The 25686-nt window shown below is 49.9% G+C and overlaps 1 protein-coding gene across 1 annotated transcript in view; it reads right to left on the bottom strand.

Annotated features, from left to right (window-relative positions):
- Window positions 1-7074: 7074 nt before the first annotated feature.
- Gli2 (GLI family zinc finger 2) overlaps window positions 7075-25686 on the bottom strand; it is a 223534-nt gene continuing 204922 nt past the window's right edge. Inside the window, exons 9-14 of the mRNA XM_021165818.1 lie at window positions 22401-22535; window positions 19894-20043; window positions 18316-18480; window positions 15349-15630; window positions 13204-13540; window positions 7075-11123 (exon numbers count right to left, since the gene is read on the bottom strand). Coding sequence (XP_021021477.1) covers window positions 8731-11123; window positions 13204-13540; window positions 15349-15630; window positions 18316-18480; window positions 19894-20043; window positions 22401-22535 — 3462 coding nt within the window. The 3' untranslated portion in view covers window positions 7075-8730. The remainder of the gene's footprint in view (window positions 11124-13203; window positions 13541-15348; window positions 15631-18315; window positions 18481-19893; window positions 20044-22400; window positions 22536-25686) is intronic.

A 25686-nucleotide genomic window follows, 5' to 3' on the forward strand; every position in this document is an offset into this window, starting at 1 on the left:
GTTCCAAACGATGGGAATGGCCATGCAAAGGCCCCAAGGCAGCATTGCTGGCTATTTACTTGGCATAGTAACGAGAATATACAGATCAAATGAAGTGAGAAGGTGAGGCCAGGTGATGAAGACCAAAGATCAGTGAGCCTTGGGACCTCGTTGGGGCGGGGACACTAAGCAGGAAACAGTGTTTGAAGGGATGCTCTGACAGGGAAGAATGGTGGTTCGAGACCAGGGTGGGGAAGGTGAACAGAGTTCTGTAAACCAACTCCATCACATCATTTTGGATTGAAGACTTTCATTTCCATGCACATGACAGTACCACAGGGATGCAAGCTTGTGAATCTATATGAGAGACTCAAGTACAGAGTAGAGGCTGGGAGGTGAGGGTGGTGATACAAAAGCTAGGGGCGGGGGTTGGGGGGCTGATGCAAAGGCTGGGAGGGTGATGCAAAGGCTGGGTGTGTGTGAAGGGTTCGGGAGTAGGTATGGAGATTTCCTGTGGCCGGGATTTAGGATGGGAGAGGAGGGTGTGTGTATGTGTATATGTGTGTGTGTGTGTGTAAGAGAGGGAGAGAGAGACAGAGACAGAGAGAGACAGAGAGGCAGAGAGAGACAGAGAGAGGCAGAGAGAGACACACACAGACAGAGAGGAGGTGCTAAGATGAGTTGGTGGTGGAAGAGGAGGAAGAGGAAAGCAAGGCTTCTGTGTTCCATAAAATGAGCCTCTCTGGCTAATGACTCCTGCCCTCCTGTGGAAGTTCCTGACCTGAGCCATCTGTCCCTGCTCTCCTCTTCTCTCAGGCCTCATATTTAGACTCTACCATCAGACACTGGGTCTTCTCAAGGCTCTGGAGACCCCTGTCTTCTTTGAGGACCCACACAGCCAAGTGATGTTCTCTGTGGTTCCAGACATCCTAACGTAGTACAATGGACAGTGTGACCCATGCCATGGCTTCCTGCCATGATAGATTGTGCCCTCAAACTAAAAGTCCACACGAACCCTTCCTTAAGCTGGCTCTTGTCAGGTGAGTTGTCACAGCACATTAATGGGCAATGAGACAGGAACCAGCACACTCCTTGACCACCTCCAGCCTGACTCTTCCTACAGAAGCCATCACTGCATCTTGCTGGGTTCACCCTGAGTAAACCCTTCAGCCTATCACCACTGTCCATTTCTGAGGCCCTGCAGTGGCCTGTGACAGGCTGTAGAGTTGCCTGGGACAGCCTGAGATGGGCTGTGGGGTGGCCCGAGGCAGTCTTTTATGTCTGGTTCCTCTCTGAAGTTGGATGGAGTTTTCCAGTATGTGGGCCTTGTTCACAAATCCTTTCTAATGTCAGAAGACACTGTGGGGGACACTGAACTTCCCCTAGCCTCTAAATAGGCTATGACTCTCTCTTCAGCCCCTCCTCTGTCTCCCTGAGCCCATGCTAGCTTTCCTCAGTGGCTTGCTTCTACTGTGCTCCTTCCCTCCTGCCTCAGGACATTTACACAGACTGTTCCTTTTATCTAGAATGCCCTTACCCACCATTTCTGTGTGCCCATTCCTCAGGCTCAGTGACGGAATCCTCAAAGAACCCTTTCTCACACTCTGATGTGGTCAAGTCTGCCTGGGATGTTACCACATGGCTCACACAAGTTCTGAGGCTAGGCCCTTAAGAGATCTTGCAAACACTGTATGTCTTCAGTTTTCTGACACCACCATAAGAAGAATCTTGCCTGGGTCACTGCTGCTCCTTGGTGACCACACACAGAACAGGACCACTGAGCCCAGCCTGGAGGCTCTGCTGTTTGGTGAGGACAGATGTCCCTTGTTTGTCATTGTGAATTTGGGAGGGGTTGATAGCAGCTTTCTATGGCAGGAGATGACCTTGTTGGTTCAGTGTCTGTGACCTGGAAGCATTCACAATGGTTCCTTCCCCACAGACGCTTTCCTTTCCCCAAACATCATCCTAGGCAGAGACACCCTTTGAGATAAGAGACAGATGGACGGGAAGCTGAGGCAGAGAGAGAGAGAGAGAGAGAGAGAGAGAGAGAGAGAGAGAGATGAAGACATGCTTAAATGTGAGATTGGTAAGCATGAACGGACGGGTGAGTGACGGGTGGCTGGAAGGTGGAGGAGAGGTAAGTGGGCAGATAGACAAGGTACAGGTGGGTGTATGAATAAACGGAGAGAGAGTTACATGGACAGAGCTGAGGAATGAGCCCATGGTTTTTGTTCTTGCCAGATAACTCATATGATAGTTATTAGTACAAAGCAGTCTAGCACTGAGCTAAGTCCCAGACCCCATGCCTAACTTTCTGACATTGCTACATCTACAATGTTCTATCATCTACAAAGTTCATTCTCATGAAGTACACACACACACACACCACTCCTAATGACTTAGGTAAATTTATGATTGTGTGCATCATAGCTATTCTGGGATGCATGCAGCCTGTGGGTTCCAGGCTGGACAAGCCTTTCAGAGCAGCCATTATTTAGTCTCTGGTGATGTCTGCTGACCACCTTCTGTCCCATGCCACCCATCTGTAATTTTACCATCTCCAATTCTGCTGTCTTGACGACGGCTGCTTTATAGGAAGTCTTAAAGCTGCATGTTTAAGGCTCTGGCCCCGCTCTCTGTGTGTGTCTTAATTGAAGCTTTTAGGCTGTTGTGTTTTATGTAGTTATCGATGGGACTGCGCTTAGTGCCGCTTGCTGTTGTTCTTAATTTATTTCCTTCTTTTCTGTTTTGGATTGCGATTTGTTCCCCATGTCCTCCCTTCTTCGGGCTATTTGCAGATTTTATTTTTATTCTGAGGTAGGGTTTCATGTAGCCTGTGGTCTCAGATTTGTTCTGTAGCCGGTGATGACCTTGGCCCTCCTGCATCCTGTGCTGGGATTGTGGATGAACACCACCAATACCAATTTCATTGGATGATTTTTAGTATTTCGATTACCTATTGTGTTCTTGCCCAGAATCCCCAGAATAGTCACTTCCCTCCCTAATCATACAAGGCATCATTACAATCTCCATACTGGAATTCTCAGTCTAAAAAATACGTATTTTACCATTTCAAAGACAATGTGACCGTGTAACCTCATATGGGTCACAGGTCTGCCTCTGTTTATGTGATTTTTGCCTTATGACATCTAAAGATATTGAGAACCTGGTTGGGAAGTGCTGCACTATGTGTGTTTGTATATGTATGTGTTTATATGTGTGTATGTATGTATGTATGTATGTATATATGTATGTATGTATGTATGTATTTGTATGTATATGGGTATAAGTATGTGTGTGTTTGTCTATATATTTGTGTGAATTTGTATATGTATGTGTTTGGTTGTTTTTGTCTTCTAGGCTTAGAATAAACTGAGACAGTCCCGCAGGATAGAAGGAGGCTGCTATATCAGTTAGTCTTGTAGCCCTGCTAGCCTGGAACACACTATGCAGGCCATGAATCTCCGAAACTATGGATGATGCCCTGCCTCTGCCTCCTGAGGGATGGGATTACAGACATGCATCACCACACCCTGGTCATGCTAGAGAATGTGATAGTTATTAATACTGTCAACTTGACAGGATCCACACTCAGTTAGGAGACACACCTCTGGGCATGTCTGGGAGGGAGTTTCCAGATTAGGTTAGTTGAGGAGGGAGGATGTACCCGAAATATGAATGGCATCACTCAGTGGGCTGGAACCCTGCACTGAATGAAAAGGAGCCTTGAGCCTTCATCTTTCTCTGCTTCCCGATTCTGATGTAACGTACCAGCTTCTGCTTCTGCTTCCAACCCTTCCTTTCCTAAGCTGCTTTCATCAGGTGGTTTGTCACTAATGCTGTGGTCTTATCACGAGAAAGGCTTGGTGGGAAGATGGAAGGGTGGGTTCCTCCGATATTCAGTGCTCTCATTCTTATCTATGTTTCCCAGGCAATTGCTTTCTGGCCCAGCTCTGTGATTTGCTTCTGGTCCCTGGTCCAGTCCTGAAGAGGCCTCTCATGTTCTCTCTTTCCTGTTATAATGTCCTTGTCATTAGATGTCCTCAGGAGCAGAGACAGGCCGTCTTCTGTGGCCACCCAGGTAATTCCACCCACTCTGCCACTTCTGAGCCACATCAGAGCTTCCTGCTGGTCACTGCTTTTATTTGGCAGTACTCATTAGGCTAAGGTTCACATATATAGAATGGTCATGAATGGGAGATGACTATTCTTATATATAACACCTAGACTAGGAAATGAAAAATAAGGAAATTCACTGATGGTTATAAAAGGGCAAGAAAAAATAGTGTCCCATGTGGAGAAACGCTTGGTGAAGATTTGTCTATAAGCTAGGAATGTAGCTCATTGGGTAGACTTCTTGCTTAGTATTCAGGAAACCATGGGTTTGATCCCTAGTATTACACAAACTGAGCTTGTTGGAACCTGTCTATAAACCCAGCATTAGAAGGGAAGGTAGGGGGATCAGAAATCCAAGGCTATCCTCATCTAGATAGTTAATTTGGGGCCATCCTGGGCTCCAGGAGTCCCTGGGTAATTTTGTTTGTTTTGTTTTTGTTTGCTTGCTTGTTTTTTTTTTTTTTTTGGAAGGCGGGGGTCGAGACAGGGTTTCTCTGTATAGCCCTGGCTGTCCTGGAACTCACTCTGTAGACCAGGCTGGCTTCCAACTCAGAAATCTGCCTGCCTCTGCCTCCCAAGTGCTAGGATTAAAGGCATGCACCACCACTGCCCCGCTGTCTTTTTGTTTTTTTAAAGATGTCTTGAAGGATGCCTAGAAACCTTCAAGACATAGTCTGTAGCAGGCTGATAAAATAAGTAAATATATCTCTAGAGAGAGATCACCAAAGGAAATTCGGTATGGCTTTTGAGACAGGGTGACCCAGTGTGTGGGAAACCACTGTGATGTTTGAGAGCGAGCCATGGTCAGCGATTGTCACTGTGGACTGAAAGGTTCCAAGATCATTGGGAGGTGGAGACCCTCAGTCTCAGGGCTAGGGAGATGACTGTCAGGAAAGTGCTTGCCTGTGAATTCTAGGACCAAAGTTCCGACATTAAAAAAACAGAGGCAGACATGGTGGCACATGCCTTTAATTCCAGCACTCGGAAGGCAGACTGCTGAGCTTGAGGCTAGTCTGGTCTACAGAAGTGAGTTCCAGGACAGCCAGGCTACATAGAAAAACCCTGTCTCGAAACAAAACCAACCAACCAATCAAACAAAAATTAAAAATAAATAAATAAATAGCTAGCTGTGTGTGATGGCCTGTGCTAATGCCAGCACTGGTGAGGATGAGACAGGTGGACCCTGGGCTCGCTGGCCAGCCAGCTGAGCCTACAGGCCAGTGAAAGACCCAGGACTAAAACAGGAAGTGGACCACTGACTGAGAAACGAGAGCTTAGGCTGTCCTCTGGCCTCTACATGTTGTTTTATTAAAAAGTTCTTTGCTTTTAATATTTATTGGAGGTGTCTGAGCATTTTGCCTACAGGTATCTGAGTATTTTGTGTGCATGCCTGGTGCTCAAAGAAGTCAGAAGAATACATCGTTTCCATGGAAACGGAGTTATGGGTGATTGAGAGCCGCTACGTGGGCTCTGGGAACTCAACCTGGATCCTCTGCAAGAGTGAGATGGTTACATCTGTCTATTTCTTCAGCCCTCTATTTTAACTTTATACGTATCCGCGTGTCTCTGTGTATGTACACATGCATGACAGTACCTAGAGGTCAGAGGAGAATGTCAGATCCCCCTAGAGCTAAAGTTACAGTGGTTGGGAACCTTTTGACATGGGTGCTGGGAACTGAACTAGGGTCTCCTTCAAGAGCAACAAATGCTCTTAATCACTGAGCTATCATCACAGCCCTTGGCTTGTTTTTAATCTGTGTGCACTTGCACTCTCCCCACACGTGTGTGTGTGTGTGTGTGTGTGTGTGTAGGCATGCACACTCCCAGTGTAGATGTGCAGGTCCGAGGACAACCTTGTGTGTTGGGTCTTCCCTTCTACCTTGAGAAGGGGGTCTCTGGATTTCTTTTCCACTTCATAGGCCAGGCTAGCTGGGGAGTCTGGTTTTGGATTCCATCTCCCCATAGGTATGCTACTACTGTGTCTTGCATACCTTTTAATTGGGTTCTGGGGATTTGAACCAACCAAGCTATATTTCCTCCTTCTGAGGCTAAAGTTGCCCAATCACTGCCCAGGGCTGACTTGTCAATTTGCTGATCCAGGGTTCTCCCTGTCTCTCTGCCAGGAGGCTTTCCTAGGCTCAGGGTTCTAGTCACAGCCCCTCTCCCCTGGCCCTTCACCTAAGGCTGGTAGCGATGTATCCAGGGCTTCCCTTGCCTGCCTAACAATCTCTTTTGCCAACTTTGGTGGCCTGTCCCCTTTCCCACTCTTCACTCCCTTCAGTGATTAATCTCAAGTTCAACCTGATGGGTTCTAGGATCATCAGGAAACAAGGGAACAAGCCTGTGGGCATGTCAGCGAAAGATAATCTAGATTGGGTAAACTGTGCTGGGAAGACCTACCTTAACCATGGGCAGCGCCATCATACTGGTTGGGGTCCCAGACTGAATGAAAGACATTGAGCTGACCATCAGCATCATCTTCCTCTGCTTCCTATCTGTGGATGTCATGTGGCCACGCACCTTACGCTCCTGCTGTTGTACATTCCCCACAAGGACAGACTGACTTTGACCCAAAATAAACCCTCCCCCTCCATTAAGTTGCTTTTGTCTGCTATTTGATCACAGTATGAAGAAGTAAACAAAACACCCCCAACTCCAAATGGGTATCACCACAGAAACCACAGACTGTGCCTGGGTCTGTATTGAGATCTGGCATACTGGGACTTCAGCTACATGACTCAGATGTGCTAAGCTCACTCGCATCCCAGTCTTGGTAAACTGTCTGCCCCCGCCCCAAAGTGACAGAAAGCAAACAGCCAGTAAATGATTTTGAATTAAGCCTGTCTGGGTTAAGGTGGGGTAGTCAGTTTTGACACTGTTATGAAAAAAATACAGCCTAATTTTTGTTCAAATGCACCAAATTTACTGCCTGGATTCTCATTAACTACTGTCAAGGGAAAAGCAGATCAACAAGATAAATTATGAAAAAATTACTTTTAATGTACAAAAAGACTTATTTACAAGTTGAGCATGTCATCTCAATTTATAGCATGTAGAAAAAGCTAAAAATGTTTGGCAATATAAATTTGGCTGGACCAAATTTGGATTCACCCACAGTCTATTCAGGCAAGACGATGTCTACACAAAATAGATACAGACAGAATGGGAAGCTAGGGTCTATGTCAGGCAATGAGCCCACACCACAAGAGCCAGAGACCCAGGGGCGTGGCCCAGAGCTGTCATTTGGAGTTGGTCCTGTCTCTGGATTGTAAACAGAGAAGTTTGCTGCCCTGGGACACAGAGGGTCCAAACTCTGTTAAGAAGTTCCTCACCACAGTCAAGGTCATGGCCAGAAGGAAGCTCTGATTGGTGAGGTTTGGTTGGCAAAAGTTTCCATTAACTCAAAGGGACAGGTTTGGGATACGCACATGTCTGTGGTGGTGGTGGAGGCATGGGTTCACCCTGCAGTGTGCTCTGACTGACTCTTTTTGGAGTCAGTTTCCACATGCCATTTCTTATCTGGGGCCAGGCCATACTGAACAAGCAAATTCAGTTAAGAGTTCCTCAAAGTCCAAGAATCAATCCCTCAACCTTCGGCTCAACCACAAACACCATGCATGTCATCACTGGTCCATGCCAAATAACCTGGAGAGGAGGGCAGAGGGCAGGGCCAGAGAGTGTGGAGGCTGCAGTGGTCGCTCAGGGTTGTCTGCTGGCCATCAGCCGGTGTGGAGGAGCCCTGGGACCTCCCATGGGAGTGGTCAGATAGTGCACTGGAGAAATAGGAGTGGGTAAACATGTGACTTCCTTTTCCTGGGGAAGGCCTCTTCCACCTCGAGGCCCTGCCCATTCCTAGTCCACAGCAACCCAAGGCATGGAGACACAAGTCTTCTTCCCAGGGAGGGCTTCACTGTATACCTCAGAACACTGTAAACAGGCCAGGAGAGACCCCGCGCCTCCCCATAGTAAAATACGCGTTTTATTAATTCTTCTCCACTCGGGAAATCTGCTGGTCCCACTCTACCTAAGGAAATGGAGATGCTAGCAAGTAACTGAGGAGACCATCATATCCCAGGGGATGTGCCTTTCTCCTCCGTGGTGAGCAACCTTGATGAGCTTCATGGAAGAATCCAGGGGAAGCAGTAATCCCTTTTCCTCGCAGGTGGCAGAATGGCAAACTCATCTTCTCAGAGCAGAGAATATCCAGCATGGTCTCAGATTCAAACCCAGAGTGGCTCCCCTCCCCTCTTTGGGCATGTACTTGGAAAGCCCTTGGCCCAAGTTCTCTCTCATTAGCTGAATGATAGAGGCAAAGGAGCCAGAACCTGGGAATCTCACAAACACCAAAGGCTGGCAAGCGTCATGTGAACGAGTTTCTTTTTGAATAAGACTTTGGGTGTCCCCCACCCCCACCCCAAATAGGCCAAACAGCAGAGAGGATGCCCCTTAATCTTTTCTTAAAACATCTGCAAGAAGATCCCTGGGCATGGATGGCCCAGAGCTGTCATTTGGAGTTGGCCATTGCCCAACCCTTCTCAGGCCTAGTTAACACTTTCGGACAATGAAAACAGACCAGACCCTCATATTCCAAGGAGCTAACGTTGCTCAGATCTCCTGTGCCAGGAGCCAGGGCCTCTAGGTCATCATGTTTAAAAACTTGCTCTCTTCAGCCAGGCTGGTGAGCATGGAACTCATGTCCCCCACGGCCATGTTGCTGATGCCCGCAGGGATGGAGGGCAGTGTCAAGGAATTCCGGGGTGTGGTGAGGCGTGAGGAATTCTGGGAGAGATTGTGGAGAAGGGTTGGGCTCAGTGCACCAGAAAACAAACTTGAGTGATCACCATCATCCATGATGGCATCAAAGTCAATCTGGGGAGGCTCCAGGAGCTGGGAGTCCACGGTGCTAGACACCTGGTTGACTCCCGGTGAAGGCAGAGGCTCAGGCTGGATACTGTCTGAGCAAGCTTGTGGTTGTGGCGGCTGGGGCTGCACGGCTGGGCAGCCTCCATTCTGTTCATACATGTGGATCTGGCCATAGTAGTATAGCGTGTTCTGATCTTGTGCCTGCCCTGTGTCCTGAGATGGCTGAGGAGCTAGGGATACCATGGTCCCTGCTGGCCCCTTGGGCATAGCTTCTGCTGTCTCTTGGTTGGCTGATGTGGCCATGGGTTGGCCAGTGGTCCTGGCATACAACTGCTGTTGCCCAGAACGTACTCCACGGTGACGGCTGGCCGTGTTGGGTTCCAGGGGTGGCCGAGGCTGCATGAGACCAAAGCCCGTGTTCTGCTGGGACTCCATGAAGCCAGGCTGATGGGATGACAGAAGGTTGGAGCCCTGTTGGTAGCTGTCCTGCTGGGGATAGCTCAGGACTGGGTGAGGTTGTGACACCGCAGCCAGGGATGAATTGGGAACCCCAAGCTCCCGTTGATGGCCATTCATGATGGTGGCATTGGGGACAACTTCCATTTGCTGAGGGAGTCCCAGGTGGCTGGGCTTGGCTGCCATATTGCTACAGGAGGGAGAAAACTGGTTCAGAGATCCGCTGACAATGTTTGGGCTCAGCTGGGGGTGGGCTTGGCTGTAGCTGGTCTGCGGGCTCATGGCCGCACTCATACCCAGGCACTGACTGCCTGCAGCTGGCTGTCGAGGCTGTTGCGTGTAGCTCCCTCTTGATGCAGAGGGGGCTCCTCGAAGCTGTAGGTGTGGCTGGGTGCTGTCTAGACCTCCAGAGCTGCTCTGCACGGATTGTGGATTATATCCTGGATACTGGCCAAAGGCTGGCTTCTGTTGGACCACCGCCAGGTTGCTGTGAGGGAAAGGAGGTGGCTTCACCTGGGTAGGTAGGGCATCCACGGTGCCAGAACTCACCTCATTCCACTGCACAGGCATGTTGCTCTTGTTGAGGTTGGAGGAGGGGCTGTAGCTCAGCTGGCAGCCCCCGAGTCCAGGAGCAGAAGGACCCATGTTGGAGTCGGCAGCGGCTAGCCTGCGGTGGCCTTGTAGCCCAGGACTGGGCAGTTTAGAGTTCTCGGGGAAGCCAGTACCTTCTGTGGGATACCCCTGCCGAATGCCGTCATCCAAGGTACCACCGGTGTGAGCCTTGATGTACTGTACCACATCATCTGGCAGCACCAGCTCATCTTCCACCAGCCCCAGGTCGCACTCTAGCCCTGGGCCGTCTACCCCAGCAGCCACGGCCTCCATCACCACGTTCTCATTGATGCTAGGGGGTCTGGGAGAGTAGGCGTTGCGGGTCAGGTTGCTGTCTACGCTGGGGTGGCTCTGTACGTGCAGGCCACGCCGATCAGAGCAGGGTGGCAGTGAACCTGGATTCATGTTGTGGGTACTGTGGAAACGCTGCACTCGAGGCAGAATAAGGGGGTCAGGGCGCCGCACAGGGTCGCTGGCCCGCCGCGTGCTGCTGTTTGGCCCCTCGTGGGGGAATGCTGGAGCTGCACCTACATAGCCATGGCCATGACCATGGCTATAGGTAGGCCCGTCGCTGCCACGCCGTGGCCCCAGTGGATGTGGGCAGGCGCCAGGCAGTGCACGCTCAGGAGCATCCAGCAAGGCCAGGCGGGTACGAAGGCTTACACGATCGAGGCCCGGCAGTGGCGTGGGCGGTGGTCCACCTGTGGCCGCTGCGTACTTGGCACGCAGGTTGTACTGCTGCGCAGGTGTGAGGTTGAGCAGCCCTGGGCCACCGCCACTGCACTGGCTGGCTTCACTGGAGCGCCGAGAGGCATCTGTGGAGATGGGGTCATACGAGTCTGCTGAGCTGGCGTTGTGCGGACGTAGGCCACCGAGAGGCGAAGCCTCGCTGGAGCGACGGCTGGAGAAGTATGGGGAGATGCCAGAGGAGCGGCGGCTCACAGTGTAGGCCGAGCTCATGGTGCTGGTGGAGCTGTCTCTTCGTTCCTGCAGCTGGCTCAGCATCGTCACTTCGGTCAGCTCTGGTAGCCGCTGGCCGGGCAGCAGTCCTGCTGGTCCACCGCCCCCAGTATTGTTGAAGTTTTCCAGGACAGAACCTGGGGAAAAACAGAGGGGTTACAGGAAGCCAAGGGCTATGCTCCGCAGAACCCAGATTCCCTGAGCGGTTTCCCAAAACTAAAGGATCATCTACATCTTGTCTAGTAGAGGTAGTAGAACTAGTAACCAGTTCGTCTACCACCCCCTCTTGACCAGACTGATCCTGGAGCCCTATCACAAGGCCAGGTACACAGCAGGCACTCGATGATAGAAGAGTTCTGGGTTTAAGAAAGGATGCTGAAAACCAGGTGAGGTGGCACACATAATTCCAGCACTTGGGAGGCAGAGGCAGAGGCAGGCAGATTTCTGAGCCCAGCCTAGTCTACAAAGTGAGTTCCAGGACAGCCAGGGCAGCACAGAGAAACCACCCCAGTTTCTTTAGCTATACATAAAATTCATCTGTACCTATGGGGTTACTGACAGCAGGGCTCATGAGGGCCCTGGCTTGAAGACTCAAGGTCTTAGGTATCCCAGGTTGGCCTGCAACCAAAGATGACCTTAAACCTCTGAACCTCCTGCTTCTACTTTTAGAGTGCCGGTGTTACAGGTGTGTACCACCACATGCTGTTGAGTTGGTAATGAGGATTGAAGTTGGAACTTAGGGCTGTGTGTGTATGAGGCTAACACTCCACCAACTGAGCTATGCATCCAGCATTTGGTTTGTTTTGAGGCAGGGTCTCTCTATGCTGTATAGACTGATCTCAGAGTAGGCAGAGGAGAAGTGAGCCCAAGATTGCAGAGGCCAATCAAGGCCTCTCATAGCACTTCAGGTCTGAGACAGGTGGTCACCTTCCCTATGAACAGTCATGACCTGAGTGCAGGCAGCTGTCTGCAATCCAAAAGATTCCAGACGTGCAATGTTCACAGACTCGTGGTAGGAATCCTTCTAACAGTGGGGCTGGTGGTGTGCCAATGTACACCACCATAGGGGGTCAGCCTGGTGTCTATGTGCCCAGCGGCACTCCAGAGATGCTCTTGGAGATAAAAGAACCTGCTGAACACAAGCTTACCTCCTCTGAGAAGCCCCCTGCTCGTTCCCCATGGAAGGCACCTCCTCAGTACATCAGTAACCCAGCACGGTGATGCTTTGGTGCTCTATGGCTTGCTCTGCATGTGACTCTGACCCTGGGTCCTTTGGGACAGCAAGCATACTGCCCTTCTTTCCTTAAGTCTTTGCCTTGATACCCTAAATGCTGAATGGTTAGATAATGAAGGAGACACAGCCTATGTTTAGAGGCTGGCAGCAGCACGCAGCATGAAGAACAGCATGCACATTGGGGCTGCACAGACCTGAGCTAAGTCTCACTTACTGCTGGGTTTGATTGAGGTGCCTCTACCTCTCTGAACCTGTTTCCTTTCCAAGGTAGGGCTGAAGCAGACAAGTGCGTGGAAGGAAGGCTTAGTAGTTGGGCATCACTTGGATCACAGCGCACATACCCCTTTGCCAGGAGCTTGCCCTCCACTGAGCTTCATCCAGACCCCTCTCCAAACAAAAGAACCCAGTCACTTTGATCTCTCCCTCCCTACCAACCCTTAGGAACCTTTGGAGACCAGACGTACAACCTACAACCCAGGTTGACCCAGCTTGGACTTGTTTGGGGTGCATATGCAGTAACGTAAACTATATCCTTTGAATGAACTTTTAGGGAGAATCCCCCATTCATCATGTTATACTTGTGTATGATTGAGTGTGCATATGGTTAAAATTAGGGCATGTCCAAACAAGTGACATAAGGCTTATGTCACCTAAGCCTGTCAATCAAACACAAAGCATCATCCACACCTTGCCCTTAGCAACCAGCGCCTCCCCTTCCTAGACTTCCTAGAGGAAGCCTAGGGCAATACCCAGGAATCTTGAGCTTGTAAACCTGCATGTGCTCATGCTTCGTTCGATTCTGAATAAAGCTTTTCTCTGTTTTGCAATTTTTGTGGGCTTCTTCAGCTCTTTGATTGAATAAGACACCAAGAACTTAGAAGCATCTGAGCTGCCCCATTGTGGGCAGCTAGTCAGACTGTGCGTGGAGCCAGGAGGAAAAAGCCCCAGGCTCTCTCCCACAGGGTCTGTTACACCTCACTCACCATTGGCTGGAAGGGGAGGCAGCTTGGTGTTGCGGGTGTGTGGAGCTGGGCCGGCCCACGAGCAGGAATCCTTCAGTGACTTGAGCTTCTCTCTCTTCAGCTGCTCAAAGCGATGCATGGTGGTCATGTGTTTGCGCAGCTGCAGGCCACCAGTGGAGGGTGCAGCCAGGGCTGAGGTGTCAGCTCCTGGAGATGTGTCATCCAGTGCTGTCAGGTCTCCCAGACTCCCGGGCCCTGTCCCCGGCATCTCCATGACACTGTCATTGTTGGGGGCACTGCCCAGGGGAGAGGGCTCACTGCTGCAGGATGACTGGGCCCCGGGGCTGGACTGACACAGCTGTAGGGACAAGGTAGAAGACACAGGGTCGGAGGGTGTGAGACGTCACCCGGTCCTGTAACCCATTCCACACTCCTACCATGCTCTGTATGCTTGGGCAGGGACATGAGGAAGCAGGGAACCGCTTTAAAGAGGCACTTGCAGCCCGTCCCTTGTGTGCCTGTATAAGGTCATTAAGTCTAACCATGTCCCTTTTCCCCAACTATAAGTCTGACCCAGACTGCCTTCCATGTAGCAGCACGTGCAAGGATTTGTCATATTGTAGGTAGAAGGTGGCTAAGTTCATCTAGAGAGAAGGTATTCAACCCAGCACGGCTGATGTGCCCACAGTGAAGTGAGGGATAACAGAACTCTGGTGACTTGTTGGCCAGCTGCCTTCTGCTGCAGAGGGTAGGGGCAGAAGACAAAGAGTTTGAGGAGCTGGGAGCTCTGGGGTGTGGCCATTGCTTGCATGGCCACGCCAAGCTGGCATGCTGGTTAGCTTTAACTATCAACTTGTCACAAGCTAGATTCACCTGGGAAGAAATCCTTAATAAGGAATTTGTGCATGCGTGTGTGTGTGTGTGTGTGTGTGTGTGTGTGTGTTTGTCTTAATTGTTAATTGAATGTGGGAAGACCTATGCAGAGTGTGGGTGGTAGGGGCTGTGTGTGTCCTGGACTGTCTTAAGAGTGAAGCTGATCGAAGCAGCAGACAGACAATGACACATCTATTCTCTTTGCTAGGGACTGTGGATGTGATGTGTCTAGCTGCTTGAGTTCCTGCCTTGATTTCCCCAGAAATGGTGGAACTGCAACTCAAATCCTCATCGCACGCTTACCCTGCCTTGCTTTTTCTCAGGGTCTTTATCATGGCAACGGAAATGAAACTAGACTCTTTGGCTCTCCCTCTGGGCTGGGCTGGGCTGGGCTGGGCTGGGCTTGGGTAGGCAGACAGATAAGGAACACCACAGAATTCTACAACATCCAGTGCTGCCTGAGATCTGGGTTGGGAAGCAAATTCTGTATGCAATAGTTTGAGGCTCATCTCTGGGTCAGATGATTTCCCTCTTCCTTGGGAAGATGCAATAGTGCTACACGCTGAGTTTAGGGGAGACAGTCCCAACAATCATGGTGCCCTTCACAATTCTTTGCTCTATCTAGTTTAGACACATCCCTGCTCTCTCTTGATCTCCACACCTCACCCCTACCCTCCCTTCTTTCCCATACCTGCCAGCCTCATTCTTGCTGCCTATATCCACCTATTCCCACAGTGCCACCTGATACCTGTCTCTCCAAAAGCCAGTTCAACCTCTGCCCAGCCAGGAGCACTAAACAGCACCCAGCCCACCCTCTCTCCCTGGATGCTCCCACCCCTACCCCATTCTTCTGCTCACCTCAGTAGCGTCTATCCTTAGGGGAGGTACAGTTGGGAAAAAGAGGTGGAGACAAAGAACAGGTGGTTAGAACAGAAGGAGCACAGGCTAGAGTGGGGAGGACACAGACAGGGAGAGAGGGCTGGGGACCCACAGTGGCACCCGGGTACTGGAGAAGAGGCAAATGCATCCTGTGCAGACTGGCCTGGAGGAAGGGCATCTCCCAGCCTCAACCTCAGTTGCCCAGCAGGAGCTGGGTCAGAGAAGGTGAAGGAAATAAGACAGGGTTCATGAGGGGGTGCAAGGTGGTAAATGAGGAGAGCTGAGCTGCAGTGAGATGGGGCATCGTTTTGTTCTGAGAAGGGGGTGCTCTAGCAGGACCCTCAAGAGGAGGTTGGGCTTCTGGGCCTCGTGCAGAGCTGAGCTCTGCCAGCTGGGCACCCAGCTCTGTCTTACCCCGGAGCTCTCTGTCTTGATGGCTTTGATATGTAGGCAGTCTTCCACAGTGTGGCTGGTGCTACTGGCCTCCACACTCTCCTCAGGTCCCCGGCCACCTGGCTCGGCGCTGGCCTCATTGTCCCCATTCTCCTTGAGCAGCGGAGCACGGACGTGCACATCATTACGCTGTTTCTTGGTGACATGGGCGTCTGGCCCATGGACGGTCTTCACATGCTTGCGGAGTGAGCTGGGGTCTGTGTACCTCTTGGTGCAGCCTGGGATCTTGCAGATGTAGGGTTTCTAGGAAGAGAGCCAGGCCTGGGTTATGGACGGGGACCCAAGGACAAACTCTGAATGGGTGCTATAGCTGTTCTGAAGTCATTCCGTGTTCCCTGGCAGCCCTGGAGCAGGGGTAAGTGCTCTAACACATTCACGGCCTGTGGGTTGAGTGCACCAGGTCAAGTCCGTAAGAACCTGGCCTTCCATCTGCCTTGTATACTACACTTGCATGCAGGGGGGTTACAGTGTCAAAAGAACTGCCCAAAGAGGCTGGTTACATAGATCAGAAAGAGTATGGGAAAGACCCACGTGCTCCCGGGAACTAAGACAGGGATGTCAGTCTCATTAGACTTTAGCAGATAGTCCTTAGCAGTTCTTAGTCCTTAGCAGATAGGACCAAGGAAACTTTAAGTCACCTGTCCACTTGGGGCACACCTGAGCATCTGAACATCTTGTTTCTGTCCTAGGCTTGCACACACTCAAATCTACAGACACAAACCACCACCTAATGTCCCTAAGCCTGCACATATCTTCACACATGTATAACATACATACACACATGCACATACACATATAAACCACCCTCATTCATATCCACACAAATCCGCACTTGGCCCTATATACACTACATATGTGCACCCCACCACACACATGCAGATGCACAACACATGCATGTAAATACCTCCAGACATATATACATGCTCCTATATCTACATGAGCATAAAGTAGTTATATACATGAACACCTTTCATCTGCACTGACATATGCACCATTTTCACACACACACACACACACACACACACACACACACACACACACACACACATATGCTAATCTTTTAATTCATGCATATGTAACATACCTTACTCCAACATCTATACATATGAATATAGATACACACATGTCCCCACATCATCTACCTGCATAAGTGCACACATATCTATCTGCAGGAGCCACACTCCTCCTCAAGGATGGCTTCAGTCTGAAGAGACCCCAAGGTACCCAGAGTCCTTTGGGAATGCCTCTCACTTCTAACATGCACTGAAGCAAGGTCTCTTTTGGAACAAAGTACATCCAAGCTGTTAGAAATATTCTTTCTCCCAGGGCTGGAGAGATGGGTCAGTGACTTAGAGCATTTATTGTTCTTCCAGAGGACCTGGGTCCCACTCTGAGTACCTATATGGTGTCTCACAACTATCTGCAACTTTAGTTCCAAGGAATCTGACCTTCCTCTTCTGGCTAGGCACATGCATGATCCAAAATATTTACACACACACACACACACACACACACACACACACACACACACAAATGTTCTATCTTTGGTCTGCCTGAACTACAGAAATTGTATAACTGAGCAGGGACTAGGGAGTCGTGTTGAGTTCCCTCTCTTGGGCCATCTAGGGGCTCCACTTGCTCCGGGCAGACAGATGATGGCCTAGTGGATCCCAGGCAGCCTAGCCTCTGCAGCAGGAGTTGCCTGCCACATATGCCATGTACCTATAACACTAGGGCAGCTGTTCTGTAGGCACATACCTACTTGTAGGTAAAGCAATGGCCAAGGATGGTTTCACAGCTTCAGAGTGGCCAGCAGGCCTGCCAGTAGGCCTGTGACACCCCCGAAGGTTGTGTCTCCTCTGAGTGCTGGTTTCCTTATCTGCAGCAGAATCCATTCAGTGGCCAGAGAAGCAGGTGGGGGAGGGGCACCTGGCATGTGGTTTGTGCTGGTTAGCTTTATCTATTTAGAATCATGTGGGCAGAGAGTCTCAGTGAGGGACTGTCTGTCTTGGACTGACCTGTGGGCATGTCTGTGGGATATTGTCCAGAGTATCTCTTAGGACATGCTCAGAACCTTGAGACCAGAGCTCTTTTTGGCATCATGCACCTTGACTTTTGAGAAGGGTCTCTCATTGTCCGGGATCATGCTAAGCTAGACTGGTTGACCAGCAAACCCCAGGGATCTGCCTGTCTCCAGCTCCCCAGCACTGGGATTAAAAGGACACACCACTACATCCAGCATTAAGGCCATTCTGTTTTTATCTCAGTTCCTGCAGTCCTTGTGGTGGCATCTATAATTGTTACAGACACGAGGGAACTGAGGTACAGAGAGTGTCAGTGTGCTAAAGGAACTTTATGGCGCACCTGCTAAATGGAGGAGAGGCTGTGGTATATAGAGGGAGACCCGCTGGCATGCAGAACTGTGGCTAGTGGGGGAGGGGCACCTGCATATGGTTTGTGATGGTTAGCTTTACCTTGTTAGAATCATGTGGGCAGAGAGTCTCAGTGAGAGATTGTTTTGGACTGGCCTGTGGACAAGTTTATTGGGTATTGTCTTAATTACGCTAATTGATATTGGAAGACCCAGCCCACTGTGGGCAGATCATTCCCTAGGCAGGAGGTTGTGAACTGTATGAAAAGAGAAATGGAATCTAGTACAAGAAATCAAGCAAGTAAGCATGCAGGCATTCATTTTGCTCTTGAAGAATATGATTAGCTGAAGTTCCTGACCTGACTTCCCCACAATAGACTGTAACTTGGAATTCTAAGTTGAAGTGAGTCTCTTTCTCTCCAAGTTGCTTTTTGTCAGGGTATTTCACCACAGCAATAGAAATGAAACTAGAACATGGTTATCCACTAGTCAAGGGTGATGCATTTACACACGCCAGGGCCACTGCATGCATTTCTGCATATCACAGCCATGCGTACCTCGTTGGAATGAGTGCGGTTCTGGTGTTTGGCCCGGTCTGAGGCATTGGAGAAGGCTTTGTTACAGCCTTCGTGTTCACACACATATGGCTTCTCCCCTGTGTGTGAACGCAGGTGTGTCTTCAGGTTCTCCAGGCGAGAGTAGGCTTTGGAACAGCCTTCGAACTGGAAAGAAGTGGACTGGTCAGATAGGACACTCCAGATGCATGGCAGGCAGCTAGACAGACCCAGGGGCTCCCCTGCATCTCCTTCCCTGCTCCCACTGCCACCCCCGTGGCACACATTCCCACTTGTGCACCCCAAAGCATGTGTTTTAGTAATGACAGTTACTCTCTCTTCTAGAAAATACTGAAAGGGTTGTAGTATAAAAGTAACTTGCACGCATCAAAGACCTTGGTGGGAGAGCTTTACTGTGAAATACAGGAGCGTGCATGTATTTGTGATATTTACATGAACAAAAGCACACATTTATAAGATGTCCAGTCCTTCACTATTTTATACGCCTGTCCGAAGCACATGGATGTTTGGATTTCTCTATAGTCTTATTATCTTATATTTTATGTGTACAGGTGGTTTGTTTGTATGTATGTATGTATGCACATTACATGTGTGCCTGGTCCAAAGAGCCAAAAGAAGTCCTCTGGACCTGAAGTTACAGCTGGTTGGAAGCCACCATGATGATGCCAGGAATTGAACCTGGATCCTTGGGAAGAACAGCGAGTGCTCTGAAATGCTGAGCCATCTCTCCAGTTCCTGTTTTGTTTTTAATCTTTGAGACAGGATCTCATAGAGCCCAGGCTGGTCTCAAACTCAGTGTGGCTAAGGATGGTCTTGAACGTCAGACCCTTCTGCCTCCACGTCCCAAGCTCTGGGGTTATAAGCATGCACCACCACCTCAGTGTATGTGGCCTGGGGATGGAAGTCAGGGCTCACACATGCCAGGCCAGCACTCTTACCATCTGAGCTATGCTTGTCCCTGACTCCTTCCAAACTCTTATAAGAACCAAAGCAGGAGGGTAGGCTAAGCCACTGTGACCATGGGTTAGGTAATCATTTCTTAGATTTGGCAGCTAAAAATTGGATTTTGCTAAATCAAGCTTTTGTGCTTCAAAGGAAATTATCAAGAAAGTGAAGACAACACACAAAAGTGAAAAAAAATATTTGCAAAAACTGTATGATTGATAATGATCTGGAGCCTGGTTACAAAAATAATTCTTATAACCAAGCAACAAAATAACAAGTATTGATTCCCAAAGAAGTTGTACAAATAGGGGTTGGGGGTACGGCTCTGTGGATAAAGGGGCTTGCTGTCAACCCCGATGCCTGGATGTGTCTCTGGGACTCACATGACAGAAGGAGAAAAGGTCCTGACAAGCTCTTCTCTGACTTCTATTTCACCCCTTTCTCCTCCTCTGCCATATAAATAAATGTAATTAAGATGTTTTTAAGTGTACAAATAGCCAGTTCAATATTATTGGTCATTAGAAAGCACTAACCGGGACCATAAGGAAGAGCAAGGGGTCAAGGGAAACAGGGCCCAGCCGTGTCCAAGTGTCTCTGCATGGGGAGGAGGCTCACCGTGCACTTGTGTGGCTTCTCACCCGTGTGTCTGCGCATGTGAACAACCAGCATGTACTGGGCCTTGAAGGGTTTCTGCTCTCTCGTACAGGCCTGCCAGCGGCACACGAACTCCTTCTTCTCCCCGTGGATGTGTTCATTGTTGATATGCTGGAGGGCAGTAAGACAAGGCAGGGTGGGAAGGTGAACGCGGCTCCCTCTCTTCAGCTGGGTCCATCCCATGCAGAGCCCCTCCTCACACAGACCTCCTCCTGCCCTCAGGGACCATCATCCTGTGCTAAAGCCTCTACCCTGGGGCCTACGTAGCACCCGCCTTGGTGAGGATGAGGAGCACTGCAGTGGCTGTGTATCTGTGTGTGTGTGGGATGGGGGTTACGTGTGCACACATGCGCAAGCTTGAGTACGCATGCATTCTTCTATGTGTGCACAGCACATACGTGGATGGGGCTGAGGACAGCTGCCGAGCCCCTCATGGCCTTGGTGGGGGAGGAATGACATGGCTCCTGCCCCTGGGACAGGACCAACTGGGCACAGGGGGAGTGTAGCTTAATGGTAGGATGCTTGTCTATCACTCATGAGACCCTGGATCCAACCCCTCCCAAATGCTTCTATGTGATATATGAGTGTGTGCATGTTTGTATGTGTATGTGCTTGTGTCTACAGGTGTGCATAGAGGCCAGAGGTCAACACAGGGTGTCACCCTGCCCATTTCCCCCTGGATTCTTTCAGATAGGGTTTCTCGGTTCTCCTGGGTTTATTAATCAACTAGCCAGTGGGATTCAGGGAGCCTCTGTCTGCACCTCCACAGTGCTGGGATTATAGGAATGCACCACACTGCACTCGGCTTTTTATGTGGCTGTCGGGGATCCGAACTCGGGTCTTTAGGCTTGTATGACAAGCACTTGTCAACTGAGCCATCTCTCTGGCTCCTCCTCTAAGTTTACTGATGATTAAAGGAGCCCACACATCCAGTTGAAGCTCAGGGCCGGACCTGTGTGGACATGGTGACTATGCGGATGCTCCTGACATACAAGCTAAGTGTGCAGTGAAGCAGACATACTGATCCTCTGGCTTGCGAGATGTATAAAGGAGGCATCCAATCAGTGGAAAATAGAGCTTCCTCAGCTCCATTTTTGAGAGAGGCTAGAGCCAGATCCTGACTCTCAGCTTCGGGCTCTAGGCACAGTGCCTTGCTGACACGGGCTAAACAGCCCTGATGAGTGAGGCGGGTCAGCCAAGGTCACACAAAGCCACAGCCTGACTTCTGCCTCTGGATTTTTACAAGGTACTCCTGGAAAATGTAAACCTGTGAGCTGTAGTCTCTCCCAGACAAATACATTTGCCATCTACACTGCTATCCAGGAGCTGAGTAACATGCTCTGGTAACACTATGTCCTAGAAGAGGAAAGGCCACTGGCCCGATGTCCTTTTGCAGCATCCCAACTGTCAGCATAGATACCACCACCTTGGGAGCCTGTAAGACAGCAGCCCTTTGAACGTCCAGAAAAATCTTCTCCTATCAGCCTCCCTTTCCATTCACAAAGCCTTTCAAATGAGAAAAATGCTTCCTGACTACGCCTTTCATTTTTTTTCTTATTGGTTTACTTAGCGACAAATTGTTAATAATGGACGGGGAGTCTGGCTTGCCATCCATCTTCCCAGAGAGCAGAGAGGCAGTGCTAGGCAAAGGCAGGTCCTCTTTGTAGAGCAGCCTGCTTTCCAGGGCCAGGTAGGAGTGATCCCCTAGGGCCACAGAGATATCCCTAAAGCAGTCCTCCTCAGGTCACAGCAGGAGTCTAACTAGGGGATCCTGTCCACTGGGTACTGAGGCAGAGACTCTCACTGGTCTGTAACTCATCAGGCCGGCTAGGGTGTTGGTATGCATCTTTCTTGGCCGCCTCACCAGTACTAGGATTAAAGGCATCTGACACCACCCCCAGCCCCTTTGTAAAGGGTTCTTAGGAACTGGAGCCAGGCCTTGCAAGCACTTTGTCCACTGAGCGGTCTCTCAATCATAGAGCACATCTTTTTACATTGTCACCTCTGTATTTTTGCTTGAGCCCAGTCCTAGCCCAAGCATTGTCCCCGTTTCCCCAACCTAAGTACTTGAACCTGCAATGCACAGTTCTGATCGCTATCTCTGCCTTCGCTTGCTGCAAAGAGATTGGAAATATAGATTCAAGTTCTAGAATGAACTTCATGTGCATGTGGACTGCAGTTCAGAGCACTCAGTTTTGCTGTGCACCTCCTGTGGGGTGTGTGTGTGTGATCTTCATTATTCCTTCCCCTTATTCTCACACTTCTGTATTTTCTTGGATCTTCATGTATACTACATATGTGTTTGGGGTAGGGTGAAGGGCCTCTAAGGCACCTGGTCACCATACCTCCCATTTTCTACGGGTGGGGGGTCCCCCTTCAACCCCTTTGAAGCACAGGCCTTGGAAGGCTCTAGGTCTATTGTGGTTGGGGCTCTGCATCCCTGGGTGGGAGCTGGGGACAGAGCTTACATGCACCAGCTGCTCCTGTGTGTCATACTCCTTGGTGCAGTCTGCCCAGTGGCAGTTGGTCTCATAGATGACCACCTCGGCCTCCTGCTTACAGTCATCCCTGTCCAGGTCTTCCTTGAGATCGGCCAGCTGCTCCTAGGATAGGGAAGACCACATCCACATGAGCCATGCCTGGTAGCCTGGTCCTAAGGCTAGGTTGAGATGAAACTCAAGGGTTCATACCAAGGGCCCAAGGCTGCACAAATGTGGACACACATGCACACATACAATATATGTACTTGTGCATACACACACACACATATGTACACAATGCATGCATACGTCTGTACACAAACAAAATAGGCACACAGAGTCACACTCCACAGCCTTTGTCTCTTTCCTCAGCTCAGCATAAGGGAACCCCTTGTTGCAGGCAACTGTCCTGGGCCCTTCCTGCTCTCTGGTCATCATGAAGAGATTCTAACCAGCACTGCTCCCCCCCACCCCACCCCTCATTTGCAAGTGGAAGAAAGGAATGTGGGTTTGGTTTCTGTTGTGGGTATCTGAGGCGAGCCCCACAATCACTGGCGATGTGGAGATGGAAACTCCATTAAGTGTGTGAGGTTCCTGCCTGGAGAACTGCCTCCCCCCTCTAAGTCCTTTTCCTTCTAAATATTTTTTGTCATACTGTTTCTTCTTTCTCAAGTGCACTATGGCCACTCGGCTCACATCAGCACAGTGCCAGCATCTGCCAAGTGCTCTGCAGAGAGAACACACACCCCTTAGACCCTTAGGCATGCTTCCCTGCCTCAGCCCTTCTTCACTCTTGTATCACAGTTAGGGAATCTGAAGCTCAAGGAGATGTGGCTTCTCCTCTCCATGGCTGATATGGGGACTGGAGTAGTTTAGATATGGACTTGTGTCTCCGTTCCTATTAAGGGACCCTCAATGGAGGGACTGTCTAGATTGGAATGGCCTGTGGGCCAGTTTGGGGGATTGTCTTGATTGTTAATTGATGCAGCAGGACCTGTGGGTGGCACCATGCTCCATAGGAAAGCTAGCTGAGCATGAACCAGTAGGCAACGCCCTCCATGGCTTCTGCCTTGAGTTCCTGTCTTGGCTTGCCTTGGAGATGGACCTAACTTGGACGTGTAAGGCAACAAACCCCTTTCTCTCCTACTTGCTTTTGGTCAGAGTATCTTATTACAGTGATGTCACGGAAATGGAGCACTCTTTTGACCACATTAGTGTTATGAGGCTATTTCAAAGATGAAACTTAAAGAACCAGCCTCATGTCACAGTGGACCTGTCTGGAATGGGGGTCATGACCAGGGATGCGTTCTCCAGGCTGGGAGGCAAGGTCCAGGGAGGGCTCATGAAGTCTAGTGAGATCAATCCAGAGTTTAACAGGTCTCCCAGGCATCCTGGGAGACAAAGTAAGGCCAGAAGCAATGTTACAAAGACAGCCCCCCCCGCCACCCCCCCGCCAGAAGCAATGTTACAAAGACAGCCCCCCCCCCCCCCCCCCCCCCCCCCCCCGCTTTTTTTTTTTTAAGTTTTTTGAGACAGTTTCTCTGTATAATCCTGGCTATCATGTACCTCACTGTATAGACCAGGCTGGGATTAAAGGCATATGCCACCTGGCCATGTTCAACTTATTTTTAAAAACAGCAGGAATGTATCCTGACTCTCCTGGGTTGTGGCTTTAGATCAAGCCTAACACACATAAGACACCAGGTTTGATCCCCTGTGCTGCAAAACAGGAAAACAGACACAAGGAAGAGCTTCGGGGGAACAAGGACAGTGCTGGCTAACAGGGACAAGCTCTTTGCCAGGTTAAGGACCGGAGTGTCCACTGGCACAGTCACTCATGAATAGCAAGCTCATCTCAGAACGGCCACATTTCCCACAGTGGGCCACAGACACAGGCACTCTCTGATATTGCTACAACCTCTTCCAAAAGGGACCCCGGGTTCACCATCAGGGACCCTCTGAACAAGTGCCCTGGCTGTACAGAGAACAATGCTACTATTATGTCGATGTAAGCAACCTCTGCACTGAGGTCAGTCAGAACACCTTACTTCCGGGTGTCCAGCAGCCAGTGCTATTGAGATGACAATGTAGAGAGGTCTCCTAGTGCCCACAGGGCAACAGAAGAACATCTGGGATTATCTTCACTACACATACACTGCAGGCCAGCTGGACTAGCAGTGGGCTGCCCCAAGGCCAAGGCAAGAATCCTCCCAGTCTGCAATTTGAGGGCTTCAGCAGAAAGCACCATTACCACTCTATCCTTTCTGCCAAAAGGGAGGCAAGTGAACCACACATGGAACGATATGGACCCGACTCTGAGGGAAGACCTTCTGCAGTGCCTGTGAGTGGACTGCCTTCCCGGGCTCCCATCCCTTACTTATCTGAGAGAGGGATTCACAGAGAGCCAGCCTGGCAATACTATGCTGCCAAGGCTGGCCTTAATCCCCAGTCCTCCTGCCTCCTCCTTCAGGGCTGGGATCCCAGGAATGTACCACCATGCCCAGTTTGCTTTCATAGTTTCTTTCTCTGCATGTTCCTGGTACACAGGAACATGACTGACTTCTGTGTGCTCATTCTGTAGCCTGTCATTTTGCTGCAAGTGGTTTTCAACTTAGAGAGTTTTCCAGGGGAGTCTTTAGGGTCTCATCCATGTCATCTGCAAATAAGGATGTTCTGACCCCTCCCCTTCCTATTTGTATCTCATGTGTTCCCCATGCCATAATCTCATGTGCTGACTGAAACTCTAAGCACTGTGTTGAACAAGTGTGGGGAAAGCGGACACCCTTGTCTTCCTGATTATAGTTTCATCTAGTATCATGTCGGATGAATGTTACAAACTAATCACAGTAAGGAAATTAATTAATCGATCTCAGAAAGACAAATACTGCATTCTGTCTCTTACCTATGAGACCTTGACTTTATAGGTGCATAGAACCCTATCTGCACAGGTGACATGAGAGTAACAAGGCCATCAAGGGGAGTGGGGGAGGGGCTAGGGGTGAGGGTGGGGTGGGGTGATAGTGAGGGTAGAGGGAACTAGGCTATGGGGAGAATATGCTTGAACTGCCTTATGCACTTATACGAAACTGTTCTTATGCAAGTGTGTGTGTGTGTGTGTGTGTGTGTGTGTGTTTGTTTTCAGGTACACTATTGTACATGAATTGAGGGCCAGAGGACAGCCTTAGCTATCATTCTTCACTACCTACTTTGTTTTTGTTTGTTTGTTTTTGTTTTGTTTTTTTTTTTTAGACAGGGTTTCTCTGTGTAGCCCTGG

Source organism: Mus caroli, chromosome 1, assembly GCF_900094665.2.
Source record: "Mus caroli chromosome 1, CAROLI_EIJ_v1.1, whole genome shotgun sequence".
In the NCBI taxonomy this organism is placed as follows: Eukaryota; Metazoa; Chordata; class Mammalia; order Rodentia; family Muridae; genus Mus; species Mus caroli.